Here is a 20,964-nt window from a genome sequence, read left to right on the forward strand (position 1 = left end):
AGAGAAGCTGCTGAGGACTAGACTGTGGCAAACATGCTGAATGCCAATGTGGGGATGTATGTCACTCTGTCACATGAGTCTGTGTTCAGCCATTCATTCAGTCTGCAGTGAATCTATAGAAATAACATCGCTTTTCCCAACCCGCTGATCCTGCTGAGGTGAAGCGCTGCCTATGCATCATCCATTACGACAGGTTGAACCATACGAGTGTATTACACTGGCAACACAGTGAAACCTACTCGTGGTTTAAACAGTTTCATATTCTGAGGCTCAGTGCTCGGGGAATGTGGGACACACAGGACTTAGATGAGAGTAGGATGAGTCCAGCCTCACTGACAGTGGAAAAATCTATTATTTCAAAAAATGTGCAATAAAAATAATCTCTGTCATTTATTAATTAAAGTTAAAATGATTTTATTTTCATGGCATTGTTTAACCCTTCCCCCAAAAGCAACTGGAGTCAAATGAAACATTTCATAGAAGCAAAGCTTCGTTTCCTGTCATGCTGTGCAACAGCAAACTTCACTCTGAGGTCAAACTGACCATTCAGCTGGTGGAGTTGTGTCAAGCTTCAAACTTGGATGAGGTCGAGGAGTCTCAAAACATATAAAGACATCCAGCATTTTATTTAAATTTAAATGTATGTTAGCCTTTAACTTTTTCAACTCCTGCATCTCTGCAGTTTATATTCAAATGTAAGTACTCCAAACCCAATAAATAACTTTGAATGGTTAAAAAGGTAAGCAGCAAACTAACAAAGGGAAAGAAAAAAAGAGGTCACTAAATATGAAGTGAAATGTGAACCATGTAACGTTTAATAAAAAGCAGCCTTACAGTGGTGCTCTTTAACTAAAAAACCACAAAATCCTGTGATCAGAAAGATCTGCAAGCTTCCCCTTCAGCGTCATCTCCTTGTGCACCTCTGCATCGCTCTGGCATTGCTCTTACACTCCCTGCACAGACCACTGGCTCGTGTTAACGTTTGTGAAAACAGCTGCATTGTCAGCTGTGTTTCTTCATCTTTTTCATGCCTGAGAAAATATCTGTCTTTGTGAGATGACCCAGGTTAGTTATGTTATGTTTTAGTCTTCTGGAAAAACCTAATTTTTTAACAAAGTGCACGGCTCATTGTTACCTTCATTAGTGATTTTACATTGTGCAAGTATTTCTGCTACCAATCACTTCTTGTCATGACACACACTTATGGTTGTTTAAATTGTAACAGAGGACATTTGTAGTACGATGAATCCTTTTGGCCAGTTGTGTTGCTGTGTGACGGTGTGTAGCCTGTTGTGTGCAGGTTCCCTCTGAGAACACATGTGGACAAGTCTGAGAACAGTTTATTGTGTGGCATTACTGGCAGAAGTTACAGGAATTTCTGAATACTGTGTGTTGCATCCTTAGCAGCTTATTAAACACCAACATCAGTGCTTCCAACTTTTGGACCCAGGAATTTTGTTATGCTGTGCTGGTGCCAGCTTTTTAGCATCAGCGTCTGTGCCAGGTTGTAGGTGAAAAATTGGTAATAGTGTCCTTTTGGCCACAGCAGGTAAGCTCTGATAAACCCACTGCCCAGCTAATAAACACTGTGGAGGTTTTAGCTGCTAGAAAATTGTTTTAGAACGATGGAAAATGAAGCCAGGGGGATAAAAACACCGGTCCAAATGAATAATGATGCTGCTTTGTGCCCACTGGATGTGGAAATATGCAACAGTTGGCTTATTTACACAAGTGACAAAACCATTAATTAAAATGTCGTTGATCTCTTTGACCTTTAAGGTTTGGACGAGCCGCCTCTTTGGGCTTAACCACTCCAAAGGCAGAGTCCAGCCTTCTGAGCGTCTGTGTGCTGGTATGTGTGGGTTTGATGTTTAACTCACTGGAAAAAAAACATCCAAAAATTATTGTTTTCCCATAATAAAAAGATAAAAACATGCAAAAACGTTTTAATTTGTAATCCAAATTACACATATACAAGGATTCAAGATATTAGCATGTCATTTTCAGAGACCACAGCCAAAAGAACAACAAGAGAAAAAATACAATCTGTACATGTTTCAGTTTACAGTGAGTAGCCAGTTGAAGAGTACCAGAGAACACTAAGGCAAATCATCAGCAGACAGAAGAAAACATTGCCTTTTGTATTTAATCCACCACAGCAGAGTATCAAGAAGTATCTTTGCTACAAAACAAGGACTGATGACTCCCTTTATTAGCAATCAGCTGCATACGTTACATCGTGATAAAAGCAAAACAAAAAACAACAGAAGGTATCTATCTAAAGTCTAGCATTACTGTACACGTCTTCTCACCAGCTTTGGAAAATCAAACCTGCAAAAATACCCAGCTCCTCTGTGCAGCTCTGGGTCTCACCAACCTTTGTTTCAAACAACATCACTGTCAGAGGAACAATGTTACTGGTACAGCTTCACCAAGACGCCACATCGGTGTGAGCGTGGTGCGCCCTGAACTCAATTTTACAGGTGCAGGAAACTGTTTACTTCAATTATCTGATAACACTGGAAATCGGATTCAAAAAGCATAAAAAAGGACCTTTTATTAAAGTTTAGAAGTGAGACACTGATGTCCACGGCTACGCAGTTTTGGTTGTTCATGTCGCTAACAGGCAACTTCATCGAAGCCCTTTAAAAATGTTTAGTTTGGTGAATCCCTGGAGCAGTTTATGATGGCTCAGCCTCAGGGGCAAAAACTAGTCCTGATGAGTGAAATCAGAAAAAGGCCCGGGGACGTCGATCACCAATGACCGATGTCACCGGATGGAGCGACTCCTGTGTGCTGTCACACAAAATCATTTTCATTGTCTAAAAAGCCTGAAAGCAAAGTGGGTGAGTAACAGAGCGCAGAGAGAAATGCACATATTCAAATAAGCTGAGGGTTTCTGTATGAAGTGTGCATGCTTTTGCAGTAAGAATTAAAAATCAGCCAGGTTAGGTTATTTGGTCATTAGTAAATTATTTGAATATGAGACTGAGTGAGGCTGGTGACATGTCCAGGAGATCTATCCCACCTCTATCCCTATGACAGCTGGGAAAAGCTCCAGCTGTTCCTGCAACCCCAAGTGATTAAGAACATTATGAATCACTTGGATCCATTAACGTTCAAAGAAGATTAATTCCTTTTGCACAGATTTTATTCTGGATTTGTTCTGCGACCCTTTTGTTGTTTCACTGATAACACTGATGGGGCGGGCTGCAAAGTAGCTTGCAGAAGCAAAGAGACTATGAGAAGGCTGCTACAGCTTCAAGCACACATTTACTGATGAACTGAGCCATCAGCTGATGTAGGCTGGCACTGAGATCAGCTGAGCGGCCTGAACTATGGACTGCGAGTACTTTGAAAAACAGATGCTGTAAAAGAGGCGCAATCTTGCAGTCTGTCTTTGAGCAGTGAACTGTGAAGTCCGATTAGTACTGAGTGTGAAGCAAAATCCATGCAGCTGATGCAAATTTGTGCCGTGTGGCGTGAACAGAAACTAATATGTGTCTGAAAGTTTTTGAACTTTGTAAAAAGATGAAATTCTCTCACAGACAGCAGCAGGTTTAGATTAGTGGGCAGGATTCACTCTGCTCTTAAACAGAGAGAGGACAAACAGGAGCAGGCTGGAGGAAGCCGAGTGAAACCACAGGAGCTCTGATCATGTTACTGTCCTCTTTCTTCTGTTGGTTGTTATGAAAAACAGAGTAATGGGAGGTGACACACGTTACTGGTTCAGCTTCTGTGGGACACAAACAACCTGTTGACTTTGTTTGTGTCCTGAATGCTGAGCAGCTCCTAATGTGTTTGCTTTGTGTCTCTGTAGTTCTGCACAGACCTGCTAAAATACAAGATGGCAAAGGTTGGTTGGATAATAATTGAGACACACTGCCATGTTGCTGTTGTCCACGTTACCATTAGGTTTCCTGTACCTTAACATTTCCTTTTGTACAACTATGCATTTCCATGCTTAACCAAAAACCTGTCAAGGCTGAACATCAGTCAGCAGTCACTTTATATTCTGTCCACAACCTGATCATCAAACATAGATGCTCACCTGTAAATAAAAGCTCCATCCAGAGTGTGTCTGCTCAGCCCAGACACAGCCCCACTGCTGCCGTCTCTGTCATATTCATTAAATATTTCATTACCCAATCCATTTCTTTTATGATGGGAATTTTAATTTGATCTGTCACTTCCTCTAACAGCGGCTCAGCAAACAAAAACGCTTGAAATGTTTTCAGATTCCAGCTCTTTGTTTGTGGCCTCGATGCTTTGTTGCCGTTTTTCTTTCTTTTTTTTTTGCTTTCATCTGCACAAACACCCAGATGGAAATTATATTTTATCTACTTGTTTTTCACTGCTTTGCTTCAGTGTTTTGTTATCCTGCAAACAAGCTAAACTGCATCCCATTCTGAATTCCCTTTTGTGAACGCACAGCAAGGACATAACCACAACAGTTTAACTGCACCACAAACAACATCGTGTGTTTGCACAAACCTCACAGATTCAGAAACAGTTGTTTAAACTCATTTTGGCCAACTAAATGTTCTCGACCATCCAAGAGTGAAAGCCAGACGAGGCAACGCTTCTGTGTAGCCATTTACTCAAAGACCAGGACGGATACTGAATGATCAGAATTCGCGGCGCGCGAAGAAGCATTGAGAAAATGAAAACCTCTGAGCTTGTCCAGGTTTGTTGATGCAGACAGTCATATTAATACTAGAGCACTGTGAAAATGTGCTTCAAGTAACCACTGCCACCAAGCAACACACACAGCTGCGACTGTAAGTACAATGTGTTGCATCAAATCCAAGTGTAGACGTTTGATACTGTAGGCCGTGTCAAACCCAGAGCTGCACACTGAAGCCATGTTTTTGCTGGTAGGATCATCCAAGGCATCTCATAGTAGGCTTTGCCCTTTAGAGTATCCATCCAGTGTGTCTCTGTGGAAATGGTTTACACTTGCTCGCACACACGCACACACACACACACACACACACACACACATACACGTTATGAGGTGGAACTCAAACATACGCACACACACTCATTAACATGGCGCAGTGCTCCTCCAGTTGCTGCTGCAAAACACCAGGAAATTTAAAGCAACAAACAGAATCAAGACTGAACACAATCAAAAGAATGTACAAAAGGCACATTTGACCCCAGTGCTGCTGTACTGTAAGATTCAAGTGTAAATGAGCGTCTGTAGCATGGCTGTCGAAGCTCTCGACCATCACAAAGACAACATCCTCTCTGAGAGCATTGTTCTGGCTGCTCGCGTTTGTTAGCACAGAGGCTAACGCCCAGATCATGTCAGTTAGCCTGAATGCTAGCCAGTGCCAGGCCTTGCTAGGCCAGCAGTCAGCATGGCCCCTAGTGCCATCAAACTGTCCTTAAGAGGCAGCAAGTCTCTTTACAAGCTGTCCCGCAGAAATACAGAAGTGCAGATCCAAACCCCGTGTTTACCCAATTTCATCTTTCTTTACCCCACCCACCACCTGAGCTCCGAAGCAAGGGTGGGGGGCAGAGTGGCCGTTGTTAGTGGGGAGTGCTAATCATCCCCTCCGCCGTACAGGTCGGCCAGCTTGCGGAAGCGTGGCCCCCAGTCGCCCAGGTAGTCGTAATCCTGGTCTCCGCAGCTCGAGGAGGAGTGCAGGGAGCTGAGGGAGCCGGCGGTGGAGCCGCTGCCTTCATAGTCAAACACCAGCAGGGAGTCATAGGGAGGAGCGGTGGGGTCGTTGTCTGCTGCCTTCAGACCCTGAAAAACAAAGAGGAGGAGGCAGCAAGGTGAGGGAACAATACTGCAAATAAGAGTGATACGAGCTTTCTCCAAGATGTTGCCTGCATGCACTGAACCCTCGCACCGAATGTCTAAAGCAGTCCCATAACACACTGCAGGACTATGAGGCCTACCTTGGTACTAGGTTCAGAGTGCTTATCACATTTCATACCTCATCCATGCTCTTTCCTAGCAACAGCTTAGTCCTAACCAAAAGGAGTAATTCCAGTCTGAAGTGGACCGTTTCATGCTGTGTGCTCTTTGCCCTGAGCTGATTCACTCACACTGTCTGGTGTTCATGTGTGCAAATGACTTTAGGCCAGTCGTTCTCAAACATTTCGTGTATCCAGCCTGAGGATCGTAGGACCACCATGTGCTTCATCAGACCTTTTGGAGACCACTGCTCAGAAAACCCAAAGTTTGGTCTTTTATTCCCCCTGTAGACAAGAAGCACATCACTGGGTTCTAATACTGACACTCTGTTGTGAGTTACTGTTAGTAGACGCATAGTGGGTGGGTCAGTAAAGGTTTCATTTACTTTATCAGTGGTCGCTGCAGCAGGGGAGTGATAACACCTTCCACACACAGACTGTTTTCTGTGGGTTAAGAACATCCAAACTCCTGGCACAGGTTAATCTGGGGAGTTCCACACTCATCACTTCTAAACCAGTGAAGACTGTGTGGAAAATCTCTGCTAAGTAAAACTGTCGACTTTCAGCTGATCAGGAATCGATACTTCTGTATTTGTAGCAGAGGTTTTCCACCCGTAACAACTCCAGAGAATCTCAGTGACTGAGAAAAGCACAATTTATAGTAGAGCAGCTACAAGTCTGACAGTATTAAGTAGAGGATTATAGTAATCCTATATTTCTATAGTAACTGTACAGTAAGCATGAGGGTATTATAGAAACCTATGTTCATGCTTTAACACAGGCGCTAAAAAATATAAGACCAAGTTAAAATGGCAAAAAAGCCCAGCTGATGATCTTTGTGGATCCACCGAGACCATCGTCAGGGAGCAAAGCTCGCTTTCCCAACCAACTGGGATTTGAAATGTCAGTGTTCACTCCCACCGCCACCTCAGTCCCAGGAGAAGAAGAACGAGGGCGGGACTTTGGATCAGAGTAAGGTAGAGGAGGGCGAGGCAGGAAGATGCTGAACTTGTATTCTAGATGATGTGTTTATGCAGCTGTAATGTGGGGACCATGGCTATGCAAATACTCCTCATAATTAGGGTTGGGTGTGTGTGTGTGTGTGTGTGTGTGTGTGTGTGTGTGTGTGTGTGTGTGTGTGGTGTGTGTGTGTGTGTGGGTTGAGGTGGACAGTATGGAGGAAAGAGGGATTATGGAGGAGTGTAGGAGAGAGGAGGATTTGGGTCATGCTGGACAGATGCTGCCTCTGTCTCTACGAGGAGATTGAACAGATTACTCAGTGTGGCCTGAACTTAAAACCACCAAACTCCTCCTACATACAGTAAACATGTGTTTCACAAACATGCACTATTTTTATGAACAAAAAATGTCTGTTCAAATGTGTTCAGTAGGAGTCCTTTTCTTCTGCATCTCGCTGTCACTCAGAACGCTTAAATTGAAAGAAGCAAATCTGATAAGCTGTGAAAATGTTTTGTGGGCCCCGCCTGTCATCTGACTGAAGACACTCCTGTCACTCTGAACTCAATGGAAGGAGAGAATTAACGCAGCGAGGGAGGGGCGGGATCAGCTTGCATCAGCTTGTCATGTCTGTAGGATTAAGCTGTCTAGATCAGCTTGCCATGTCTGACAGCTCCTGATCATTATTCATTGCTGTGCTTGGCAGATGTCTTTATGCAGCCCAACCACAGGGACACACACACACGTACATGCAGACAATATGGATGCAACTACTGCAGAGACAGCAACATGCATCAGCTGCATCAGTACAGATAACTCTTTATGCTTGAGATTATGATGTCAGCTCTGTTGAAGAAAAAGTCTCTCTGAGACGCTTCGATGGATTAAGACGACTCGCAGTTATTTCTCTAAGCGAGTGTTCGTCTGTTAGGAAGAGTTACACGTGTGGCAAACACACAGTGACATCACGGGTGGAAGGAAAATAAATAATTTAAATACAGGAAAAATGTCCACCTCCTCACTGGAGTTCCACGGTGGGTCATTCACAGTCGAGTCAGTGCTGCACAGTTTGTACATGAGCTCGAACCAGATCCTTGGGCAGCCTGTGCTGTATGTGTGCACATCTGATTGTTCTAGCAGCTCTTCGTTAGTAACTGTTTAAACTTAAATATCAGGTTTGGGTGGTGATAACTCTACAGTATCAGAATCCCAAAGATGCAAACAGAACAGATGAGGCGACTTTTGTTGTGATTTGGCGCTATATAAATAAAATTGAATTGAATTGAATTGAATTGAATAGATCAAATATGAACCTGATGATTATGAGAAATTTCATTTGACATAAGAAAGGACACTGCATCCTCATGCAACACTATGACCATTAATATAAATATGATGACTTCTTCTACAGCACTGTGCAAAAATCTTAAGCCCCCATCATTTTTTAGATTTTGCCACAAAAATGGGAAATAGGTGCAGTAATTTATTGAAACATGTATGGAAATGATAGTACTTAGGGCAACAATTTGTAACAAGCTTGAGAGTCAATATTTGGTACGACCACTTTGATCCTTCAACACAGCATGAACTCTATTAGGCAAGCTTTTCTTATAATTAGATTAACCGGTCTTCAGGAATAGTTCTGCAGGTTTCTCTAAAGATAGATTTTGGATGTTGGCTGCAGTTTATTCCACTTTCTGTCGAGATAATCCCACATTGCTTCAATAATGTTGCAGTCCGGGCTCTGGCGAGGCTGATCCGTTTGTGATAGTGTTTTTTTGTCTTGTCTTTTCATCCAGGTTTGTTTCTATTGCATTGGTCGTGTGTTTGGGATGAATGACATGCTGAATAACGAGGCTGTTCCAAATTAGACGCCTTCCAGGTGGTATCACCTGCTGGATCACAATCTGACTGGATTTTTCTGCATTAATGATTCCATCAGTTTTAACAAGAATGCCACCATCACTGCTAAAATGCAGCTCCCGACTGTAACAAAACCCCAGCATTTTATTTATGACTTCGTCCATGCAGATTGTTGATCATTTGATATGTAAGACCTGTTTTCAGCCGAGTTCTTGTATAATTTGGCGAATCTCATCCTCCGATCCTCTCTTCTGAACAGCCACCGTTCATGAGCCTTCAGCTAATCCAAAATGCTGCAGCAAGAGTCCTGACAGGGACTAGAAAGAGAGAGCAGATTTCTCCTGTTTTGGCTTCCCTTCATTGGCTTCCTGTTAAATCCAGAACTCAAAATCCTGCTCCTCACATACAAGGTCTTAAATCAGCGGTCCCCAACCTTTTTTGCCTCACGGACCGGCCTTTAAGGTGTCGCGGATAAATACAACAAAATAAAACTAGTACCGGTACCGAAAAAAAGAAGATTTATTCATAACACACGTGAAAAGACCCAGGAAAACAGAGTTAACGATAAAAACGATAACAAAATAACGCTGAAAACCAATAAAAACCCTGAAAACCATACATTTCACACCTGAGCCTCAACTCTCGCGGCCCGGTACCAAACGACTCACGGACCGGTACCGGTCCGAGGCCCGGGGGTTGGGGACCGCTGTCTTAAATAATCAGGCCCCATCTTATCTTAATGACCTTGTCGTACCATATCACCCCATTAGAGCACTTTGCTCTGACACTGCAGGCCTACTTGTTGTTCCTAGAGTATTTAAAAGTAGAATGGGAGGCAGAGCCTTCAGTTTTCAGGCCCCTCTTCTGTGGAACCAGCTTCCAGTTTGGATTCGGGAGACAGACACTATCTCTACTTTCAAGATTAGGCTTCAAACTTTCCTTTTTGCTAAAGCATATAGTTAGGGCTGGACCAGGTGACCCTGAATCCTCCCTTAGTTATGCTGCAATAGACGTAGGCTGCCGGGATTCCCATGATGCATTGAGTTTTTCCTTCCAGTCACCTTTCTCACTCACTATGTGTTAATAGACCTCTCTGCATCGAATCATATCTGTTATTAATCTCTGTCTCTCTTCCACAGCATGTCTTTATCCTGTTTTCCTTCTCTCACCCCAACCGGTCGCAGCAGATGGCCCCGCCCCTCCCTGAGCCTGGTTCTGCCGGAGGTTTCTTCCTGTTAAAAGGGAGTTTTTCCTTCCCACTGTCGCCAAAGTGCTTGCTCATAGGGGGTCATATGATTGTTGGGTTTTTCTCTGTATCTATGAAGCGCCTTGAGGTGACTTTTGTTGTGATTTGGCGCTGTATAAATAAAATTGAATTGAATTGAATGAGGCTTTGCAAACAGTAAATGGATAAACTGAAGGACCAGATGTATCTCTTCCTCTGCATGTCAAGTTTTTGTGTATTTTTTCCTGTTTCTTAAAGACACTGCTTTCAGATACTCTTTATCTGCTGTAGATAGTTGTTTTCCTCAGACATGCCACTTTTTTGTCCTAACAAAATATGACAAGCAAAGCTCTTCAGAAATCACCTTGTTGGTTCAAAAACACTACTTTCTGTTATCTTTACCATTTTTGTAGATTCAACTAAAGAAATGGGCGAAAAATATTTGTTGCAACAGGCTTCTAGTAATAAAGTGCAATTTAATATCAGTTCTTTACTCTCTTGAGTTTGGTGCATCTTTAAATCTTGATTCATACGTCAGTGTTAAGCAAAAAAAAAAGGAGAAAGTCCTGTGAATGTCCAAAGAAACACCGTCCTACAAAAAGCCAAGAAAGTCTAACTCATTGGAAGCAAAATGTAAAGAAATGAGAAATTGCTGAAAACCTTTGCACAGTGAAACAATCAAAGTTTCCCTAAACCCTAAATCAGCCCTTTAAGGACCCATGGACGGCCTCAGCTGGTCTGTGGGATTAATAAACGTGGTGGATTTACCTCCAGTTAGGTAGCCACACTGAAAAAAAGGGATTGGCCAGCTCTTGGATTTACGTAAACATCTTGCATGTATTTAACATAAGTGCCTCATGCTTTAAAGTTAAGTGTAACTATATAGTGTAGAAACTACATGATATGCAGAGAGGCTAGATTAAATTGTTCATATCATGTTCGAGTGAAGTAAGTCAATAACTTTCAGTCTCGTATGCTTTGGATCGTGGTTTCAGGAAGGCATCCATCTCAGTCAAATCGAGCAAATTGGGTGGTTGTTACATTAAAAAAGTCTAACTTGTAATTTAAACACAATAATATCATGTTTCTATAAACGTAATTAAATCATGAAGGATCTGTATGAAATCCAACAACTTGTTCTTGTTGAGATGACCTGATACAATCTAGTAAGAGTGGTTAGTTGCTGAACTCATGAAATTCACAAGATCGCACGAGATGTCAAACTGCAGGAAAATCACTGGAGTTATAAGAGGCAGACAATTACACACACACCACGTGTATGCTGTCGCTATTTATTGTGGTTTAACCTGTCAAGGACAAAAAGGTACAAAAAAATTCTGCATCAAGCCTTGAAATCATAGCTTTCCTGCTTTTGTTAAGTCTGGATTGGTGGCATGGTGGTTAGTGCTGTTGCTCCACAGTAAGAAGATCCTGGGTTCAAATCCACAGTCTGGCTAGTTTGCACTGGTTTCTCTCTGGGTATTCTGGTTTCTTCCCACAGTTAAAAATCATGCAGTTGTTAGAGTTAGGTTAACTGGTGATTCTAAATTACCTGTGAATATGAGTGCAAATGGTTGTTTGTGATAGACTTATGAGTTGTCCAGGGTGTACCCTGCCTTGTAACCTATCACTTCAGGGTTATTTCCCAGCCCCCCTGCAACCAGGATAGGGAGGATGGTAGTTGTTTAGATCCATTCAATTTTTATGGTAACCAGGATCTAGACTTTGTTGAACATTACATAATATGAAGAGAACATGTAGTATTTAAGTGACCAAGTAGTATTGGGGTAAAAGTTATTGAATAGTGTTGAAATAAAATGACAAAATTGTGAAGGATTAAAATATTCCAAGAGCTCAACTTACTTCATCTAAACATGTTTCAATTGCGTTTTATGAACACAAAATGCACAGGTTTATTGAATATGAATAAGTTGTGTTGATTGAACTCAATTGTTTAAGTTTCTGCCAAAGCAAAACATCTGTGTGCAACCAGTGTCCACTATTGAATCAAGTAAATCCAACATGGCCTTTTTTTCAGTGCAGGCTGTGACCACATGTCAAGCCAGCAAATCCGAACCATTAGCAGAGCTAATTAAGAATTAGCCATCACATCTCTGTGTTTTTCTAAATGTCACCTGCTCCATGAAGTGCTTCCTTCTTTCTCTTCGTGCCTTAAACAACATTGACACTCACAACTATCATTTCCAACAGTTTGATCAAAGATGCTTAAAAAGTGTGAATTTGACATTTATTCAAGGAAAATGTTGTAAACAGCAGAGCCTAGAATGAAATACAATCTAAATGTGAATCACTTTAGTGATGATTAATGTGAGCTTCCCTTTTTAAATATGCTCAGCTTCAGTTTTAAATAGCCACAGTCAAAGACTGTTGAAAAGGGGCCGTTCTCACACTGGCAGCTCAGAATACCTCCACAGAGCTTTAAACAAACTGTTTGAACTTGAATATTTTAAATCCTTTAAGGTGATGAGGTAAACTGCACACATCCTGGACGCTCTTTGATGCTCGACACCAAAGGAGGAAAAAAGATGAGAGAAGCAAAAGTAACTAATGTTGGCAAATCCGGCTTTTTATGGACACAGTGTTCACTTAGTGCTGTCAGACAGACACTTTGTATTTCACTGAAGCTGTGATTCATCACTTCCTGTGTGCTTAGAAGTGCATGTGTACAACACTGGAATTTAATCTGGGAAACAGTCTGAATCCAAGTTTGTGCGGCTGGAACTCGACTGAAGCACACGCACAGGTTTGAACGTTTTACACAAAGATGTTGTCATATGTGACAGGTTGAAGGACTACTGTTGAAGGTCTACTGCATATAAAACTGTTCACTTAATACTAATTCATATCAGTTGATATAAGGACAAAAATAATGTAAATATGGTAAGAAAATGGTTAAGAGTTTATTATTTTTCATGTTATATTAATGGCTTTCATGTTACTTAAGAGAACTGCAATCTATACATCAGTGATCAGCTAGTAAGCCTTTTCTGGGATCGATTAGTAGTGTCTCTATTCTCCACTAGGGGGCTTTCGCGCGTTCTCCTCACTGCAATAAACGCTGCATGAGAGACGCAAGTCAAAATCACTCTCGTGATTCTTTTCCCCCTGTTTTCAGGTAAAAGTGTTTAAAGGTTGATATATTTCCAATGTGTAAACTGTTAAGATATTTAAGAGGTAATCCTTCATTGTTTTGTAAGCTTTAGAAGCATTGTGTTACAGTTTTGTGCACATATACGTGGCGGCTTTGAGCCTCGGTTTTGTACTGTGTAATGGCCAGTAAGATAACGGCAGGAGCTAAAAACGCCGCTTTGTCAGCGACTTTGTCAGGAAACCTGCTCAAGTATATGTATAGTAAGCACTTTAGTATTTTGGTTTTTTTTTTAGTGTTTCTCTTCCACCATGTGACATTAAGCAGTACAGAATGTCAAACGTTTCTGTTCATTTGCACTGCAATAAACGCTGCATGAGAGACGCAAGTCAAAATCACTCTCGTGATTCTTTTCCCCCTGTTTTCAGGGGTGTAACACATACAGGTCTGTATCATCCCAAAGATGCTGCCGTACCTCATGGATGAAGTCGCCTATGTCTCCTGGGTGGGGGGCTGCGGAGCGGAGCGGGTACTGGTGGTCATGGTGGAGGGGCCTCTCATCCAGACGTCTGATCCCCACTTTGACGCACTCTGGCTCCAGGGCATCAGGCTGCTGCAGCTGGCTCAGGTCGTAGTCCTGCACACCCACACAAACACACACACGTTGGCATTACAGTGAGTCACACAGCCCTGCATCACAAATCACTATTCTGCCTCAAAGGGCTTTACAACCTGTACAGCACACCGTCAATCCATACAGAGGGAGTTCTCACGACAGTCCATTGATGATAAATCCAGCATCCCATTGCTCAATAAGGATAAATAGTATGTATTAAACTGCTGTTCTTTTCCTGTAGCTGTTGTGTGTAAAATTGCGGTCAAATGTTTACATGAATGTCAGAGTAATGTTGGACTGATTTCTTTACAGCACACATCTCAGACCAGAACCATCGGCAGGTTAAAGCAGCTGAAACAGAACCCAGTAGGAAATGTATCAGCTGTTGTTGGCTCTGCACTGAGATCAGCCAGTTTCTGTACATCTGAAACTATTTATGCTCAATATTACCAAGTTGTTATAACAGTTCAGCTGCTCAGTTTGTGTTTTATTTACTTTCCTGTTAAAATAGCTGTAAGCCCAGGAGTGAAGTGGGTAGCTGTGTTATTGATTTGCTCTGTGGCAGCACAGACAGAGGTGTGCAGTGATGCTCTGCTCTGGTGTGAACAAAGAAAAATGTCTTTAGATTTCTACTTTGCTGCTGCTTATTCAGAGTGGGTCCAGAAAATGAGTAATGACCACAATTAACTATCGATAACTTCAGTATTTAAGGTGAGATAATGTAGCCATATCACTCGTGTCTGCCTCAAGTAATGGGATTACAGTGCTGATTTGTCCAGGAGCAACATCTCAGGGTATCATTTTGTGTTGTTGTGAATTAGGAGTACTCTCTTATATACTCTACTGTTATGTGAGGCTGTACAGTCGTTATATGAAAGTCACTCTCTACACGACTTGGTCTGCACAATGCTGTAACAGCTGTGGCCGAGTAACCTGCTGTATGTAGCCAAATCTACCTGAATGCAGTGAAGACTCAGAAACGCTGTATTTAATGTACGGCTCATTATTATGCACGGAGACACGGCGACCTCCAGAGTGTCCTGAAATATGAATTCAACTTCAAACACTTCCACCTTAAAAGAGACATTGGCAGAATATTTGAGCTGCTATAAATTCACACTTCAAGCTAAACGAGAAAAAATTCGTTCCTGGCCAACAATCCTCGCCATCATTGAATAATAATATATTCTCACTAATCGTAGCCTAATGCCAGGTACTCTGCAAGCCTGTGGCAGTGGAAATACCAAAAGGATTCTAAAATTCATAACGAACTTGACAGATTCATGAAAGCAGCAGTCTCACACTCAGTTAATGGACTTATCACCTTTCTGTTTTAGCTGTATTTAACAGTTTCAGTGAATTTCACTGAGTCAAATGAGCACATTTGGCTCTCGTGATGCAATGTCCACCATTTCTCCCACATCATCCTCGGGGAAAAATGAGAAGGACCCTAATGCAAACTAATTAGCATCCACTTAGAGAATCGCAGCTAGTCTTTCACCTTCTCTCCCACAGCGTGGACACAATCAGAGGAGTGTCACAGCCTCTGATCTGCTCATGGTGAATGGTTGTGTCTGAGTCACCGCAGAAACCTCCCAGAAAACAATTCATGCTTTCTGGTTTCCAGGGAAAATCGACTAAAGGAGTCTTTCAGGACAATAACTGCAGGCTGTGGACTGACCTTGGGCTTTACTCACAATAACGACCAATCAGAAGAACACTCTGACTGAGAGCCCAGCGTTAACCTGCCAGGCAGCAACAAAACGATGTTTGCTTCTCTTCTTTCTATACTTACCATGACCTGATTGAATGACGGCCTTTAGAAAGAATGTTTCATTTGAGGACTCTATTTTTACAACTATGCCAGCACATTTGGATTTCTGTTGAAAAGATATGAAGTTCTTTCTAATGACATGAATGACTTACATATTAGAGACGTGACAGCTTTGTCCCTGTTCTGAAGTTTAGAGGTTTAATAATAAGTGTCAGCATTTCTAAATTCAAGGATGCTTCAACTGAGCGCAAACCCAATCTGCATTAACCTCCAAGCATCTACCAGGCTGACACTGTCAAGTCAAAACCAAAGCACGACACTAGAGGACTAAGTAGTAGGAAAAACAATAAAAATATGAACTCCATTCGGTTCAATTAAACTGTTTTTATATATCACAAAATTGCAACAACAGTCACCTGAAGGCGCTTAATATTATTAGGAAATGTCCCAAATCCTGGACCAACAAACCCCCACACAGCGTATTATGGCTGTGTAATCAACCCGCGTAGCAATGCTGGCTACTTTGTGTCTTTAAAGACCGGTCGCAGCAGATGGCCCCGCCCCTCCCTGAGCCTGGTTCTGCCGGAGGTTTCTTCCTGTTAAAAGGGAGTTTTTCCTTCCCACTGTCGCCAAAGTGCTTGCTCATAGGGGGTCATATGATTGTTGGGTTTTTCTCTGTATGTATTATTGTAGGGTCTACCTTACAGTATAAAGCACCTTGAGGCGACTTCTGTTGTGATTTGGCGCTGTGTAAATAAAATTGATTTGATGGATCTTTTTTGTAAACTGAGTGAAGTTGTTGTCACAGGTTTAGTCATTTGTTATCAGTGACTATGTGTTTATCGATATATCTATTTGCATCATTACTGAACCACAATAATTAAAGAACAAACACAGTTTGAGATTTTCAAGTTAAACTGAATTTTTGAGACAACCAAGAAACCCAAATGTTGGACTTTGGCCTGGTTTTCAGATGCTGTGTCACATATGCTTATTCATCAAGCTGCTAACATCCAGTCGTAACAGGTTAAAACTTCCACAAATGTTATTAATTCCTTCATGAGTCTTTTATGGTGCAGTATTGTGGTTCTTTCATGCTCTGGTCTTTTGTTCTAATTATGTTTTGTTGCACAAAAATAAAATGAAAATAATGGACAGATAAGACAGGTGCAGGTAATGGAGCTGGGTGTGTTTCAGTCTTGGACTGTATGCTGTAAATATAGCATCATCTGATCTGGTGCAGTGGTGTCTATGCTCAGGTCAAATGTGGGACTCATTCATTTTAATTTAAGATGATCGTGCTCTTTAGCATCCAGGGCCAAATTCCAACTTACACCTCACAGCTATCAGTGGAATGATATGCAACATCTGCTAATATGTATAAGTCAGTGTGCTAAATCCACAAATAGCAACAAACATCTGAGCCCCAACAGGTTCAGTGAGAACGCCTGCCCACAAAAACAAACGCTCAGTGACAGAGTTATTCTGAGTCATTTTTCTTCCCAAACACTAAATCTCAGGCTTCTCGCACCTTCCAAATCCCACATTCACCTGTGATTGTGACGAACATTTATCCACACACATCGCTGTTATCAGATTATGTAGAGAGAGTTTGAGCACCTGTGTACCTGTGTATTTCACTTTGTTTCATGTCACAGGCCATATGCACTGTGCAACCTTTATGTAGCGTTTAAAGATAATGTATTATTAGTTTAGTCAAAGAACACGGTGATATCATCTGCAGTAATTTTATAGTTGCTGGTTTGGCTCTGTCTTTCCTGCATACATGGACCCCAGCATAGGACAGTGATGAGGCCAGATGTTGGAGCTGGGAGGAAGCGGTTTGAAAAGCAGCTTGCAGAAGCATGGCAGTTATAGGCAGCCTAAAGTAGCTTAAAAAGGACACTCGATTTGTCAGTTGAATGTGTAAAAGGTTATCAGTTGAGCCATCAGCTGATGCTGTACTGGCACTGAGATCAGATCATCTGCTGAAGCGTGGCTGAACAATCTTGTAGCCTGTATGAACTCATGCGAAGCTCAGTTTTTGGCTAATGGTGAATAAGCAGCTGCCGACTAAAGGTCTAATGTGTGTATATGTACAGTATGTCTCTGTGTTTCTTGTTCTTGGCATGCTCAGAACTCAGTCTGCTTTTTATCTGAAGCTTAAATCCAGACAAATAAAGAGCCGGGCTGCCTGTAGAAAAGAAATGAAAATCCTTATCAAACAGTGCAGATCCCCGACACCATCCAAGGCCTGTGCAGTGTGCTACTGTGGCAATGATAAAGGAAGAAGCAAACCTTGATTTTCTTTTATTAACTTTGTGTCCATTGTTTAGACTGGAGAGAGATTACATGAGCGCTGCTTCCTTCTGTTTATTGAACCGCAGGGAAGTACGAACTGAACCAAAGTCAACCAACACGCCACTCAGTTCACTTTTCATCTTCTCTGTTTTATTCAAGGCTCTGTTGAGTGTGTTCTCTTTAATAATGTACTTCTTTATGATGTTTGGAAAAACTTCATCACTTACAATATTGACAGGATTCGTCAAGCTTATCAAGGCCCAGTTTTCAAAGTCAGAGAAATATTTAAAATTAATATCTTTTGATGGAAATGTCAGTTTTTATTTTAGAGGAGCTGGAACAAAGCCTCGGGGCTTTCATTTCCCTTTGTGTTCAAACTGGGTTATAAGTTACCGAGTTAGACTCAAATGTAATAACTGAGGAGGAAACGCCTTTTCTAAAGTTCTGTCTAAATATATGCACAGCTACAGAAGAAAGAGGATGAAGACGAATGAGTCACAAACAATATTTAGTCCAAACTAATGTGAGCTCAATGAACATGACAACAAGAACACAGACGTTGGCCCTGATACGCTGTAGTACCAGGGGCCGCCTCTTTCATCCCTTATAATTTATTTTCCAAAGTCACGCAGAGCCACAGTATAAGTATTTAACCGAAGTGTATTTTATTTGTGTTAGTTCTAAATTGGAAGATTATTGTGATCTTGAAATATTAAAATAAAATTACATGTATTTTTGGTCACTCAAAATAAGCGTCACACTCCACATCAGAAGGCCACTTCTGTTCACAAATGGAGTGAGAAGGAGTGGAGAACTTTCCAAGACCGCAATAACTCTTGCAGTGTGTCAATCTTTGGATCCACACACGTATGTGAGCAGCTGTTCTCCACCATGAACTGTGTTAAAAGCAAACACCGCTCACAGACGAGCTCACAGTCCTGCGTGAAGATGAACGGGACTTCGTGCAGCCCTGATTAGCAGACGCTGTGCGCAGAGGTTCAGGAGCAGACGTCCCATTAACCAGGTGAAATAAATATTTCTGCAGATATTTTGTAAATATTTATTTTTCATTGTTTAGTGACACAGTTTTTTCCAATTTATTTATTAAATTCAGGTCAAGGCTCCACGACACACTCTGAAAGCCCAAAGGCGATGTAAGGATGAGGCTCACCACAGTTTTTCTTATGTGGATCATTTAAGTTCAGCTTTTTAATTCATTTGAATGAGACCTTCAACTCAGTGTTTCGGTTTTGTTATTATCTTTTTAAGAGTCCAAAATGTTCAAAATGTGTTCATTACATAAATAAAACTGAGATTTTTCTGTAGACCTTCATGGATTTCATAAACAACACACAACAGTTGTTTATACAAAGCATAAAGGTAAAAACACCAATATATACACATACAGTGTTGTCTTCATTTTAGATGTCAAAAAGTATTTGCTGTGTTTTTTTTCCATGGAAACTGGGTCCAAATGTCTCTGTGTGTTAAAGGTTGCTGTTCTAAACAACTCTTCACTGTCATGTTGTGCTTGTAGCAGCGTGTAACTCCTCCCGTGTCTGTTTGCCATCGTGCTCCTGAGCTTCACTCATGTTAGCGAGACTGTCTCATATTTGGGATCTGACTTATTCCCGAGAATTCTGCGGTGAGACTAAAGAACAGACGTGATCGTGAGAACCATCATCAGGCAAAACAAGAGCTCTGCAGTCACGCTGCTTTAATTAATGCTAGCATGCTCAAACCATTGTGTCAAAGTACAGCAAGTCATCAACAATCATCCTTACTATTAAATCTGATCAGGGGCCTGTTCTTCGTACCTCGCTTACTACATCCAAGATCAAATGACACATCCAAGATCAAATCATCGCGCCAACTTTGAGCTCGCTAATCCGGTTCTCCGAACACACCTGTTGTTGACGATTAGTATAGCTGGATGAAGTAATGCGAGATCACTGGGTGGCTTAAAAGGGGCTACGCATCGATAGTAGAAACATTGATCGGCAACCCTGTGATTGGTCGGCGAAGATGTCGAAGGAGCGCTCAGTATTTCACGGCAGCAGACCAAGAACTCTTGATTGAGGGATATCAGGAGTTTCAGAGTTTAATTAAAACGCAGGGGAACACTGCAAAGGCTGCAAAAGCAAGGAGAGAGGGCTGGCAGAAAGTTGCTGACAAATTAAACTCGTAAGTGATCCATGATATTACATTATATCATGTGATATTATATTATACCACATTATATTATATTACATCATATCCTCTTTCACATTAGAGCCACAACAGGACCCACTAGAACATGGGAAAAAGTAAAGTGTGAAATATAAAAATATTCCACAGAATGGTAATATTTATCACTTATATTGCTTTTAGTCTATGACAAGAGACCCTGGAATAATCTGTTTGTTTGTTTATAACAGCAACCAAGAAAAGGGCAGAGCAAATAAAGACAGGTGGTGGTCCTGCACCCCCTCGTCACACCCCTTTTTGTACTGTGACATTTATTGACATTGTGGGTTTTTATGTGTGTAGTTTGACATAACACTCCATCACTTTTACCTGTTCCCATGCAAGGGGTGACTGAAGCATGCACAGTAAGTCGGGAGTAAGTATATACAGTACAGTAAGTATATATATATATATATATATATATATATATATATATATATATATATATATATATATATATATATATACAAGAAGGCATCGGTGGGCAAGAGATGAAAACAGGGCGTTGTTGGAATGCTACTACGCAAGTAACCCTGGCGGAAGGGGTTACATGAATAGGATGAGGGACCTATGGATTCTTTGATACCCAACATCCACAATGACGGCGAAACAACTAGTAGCTCAGTGTTCCAACATTCGAAAGAAGGGACTGCTCTCACAGCTAGAGATTGACGAGGTACAACATAAATGCTACGGCAAGGAGGAGTCAGGACGCCAGGTCAGGGGGGAGATATCATCACCCCCACCCGAGATTGGGTACATAGCCCCAAGTGCGATAAGAGAAGGATCGTTGAGTGCGAGAGGAACTGACCTGAAAGATAGGATCATGGCCAAGCTTGAAACCTGGACCCCCCCTAGTCGGTTACCAAGATTACGTGAAGTACCCTCAGAAGGTCTGCTAGATGATGTTAATGCAGCACTACGGATGATACCTACAACCACGATTACCGACACTAACAAGC

At 41.7% G+C, this 20,964-nt stretch overlaps 1 protein-coding gene across 1 annotated transcript in view; it reads right to left on the reverse strand.

The window, feature by feature from the left end:
* Nucleotides 1-1,928: 1,928 nt before the first annotated feature.
* The window catches only part of LOC116333102 (cadherin-2-like), a 101,412-nt gene continuing 82,376 nt past the window's right edge, over nucleotides 1,929-20,964 (reverse strand). Inside the window, exons 15-16 of the mRNA XM_031756253.2 lie at nucleotides 13,561-13,722; nucleotides 1,929-5,758 (exon numbers count right to left, since the gene is read on the reverse strand). Coding sequence (XP_031612113.1) covers nucleotides 5,552-5,758; nucleotides 13,561-13,722 — 369 coding nt within the window. The 3' untranslated portion in view covers nucleotides 1,929-5,551. The remainder of the gene's footprint in view (nucleotides 5,759-13,560; nucleotides 13,723-20,964) is intronic.

Source organism: Oreochromis aureus, linkage group 15, assembly GCF_013358895.1.
Source record: "Oreochromis aureus strain Israel breed Guangdong linkage group 15, ZZ_aureus, whole genome shotgun sequence".
Lineage (NCBI taxonomy): Eukaryota > Metazoa > Chordata > Actinopteri > Cichliformes > Cichlidae > Oreochromis > Oreochromis aureus.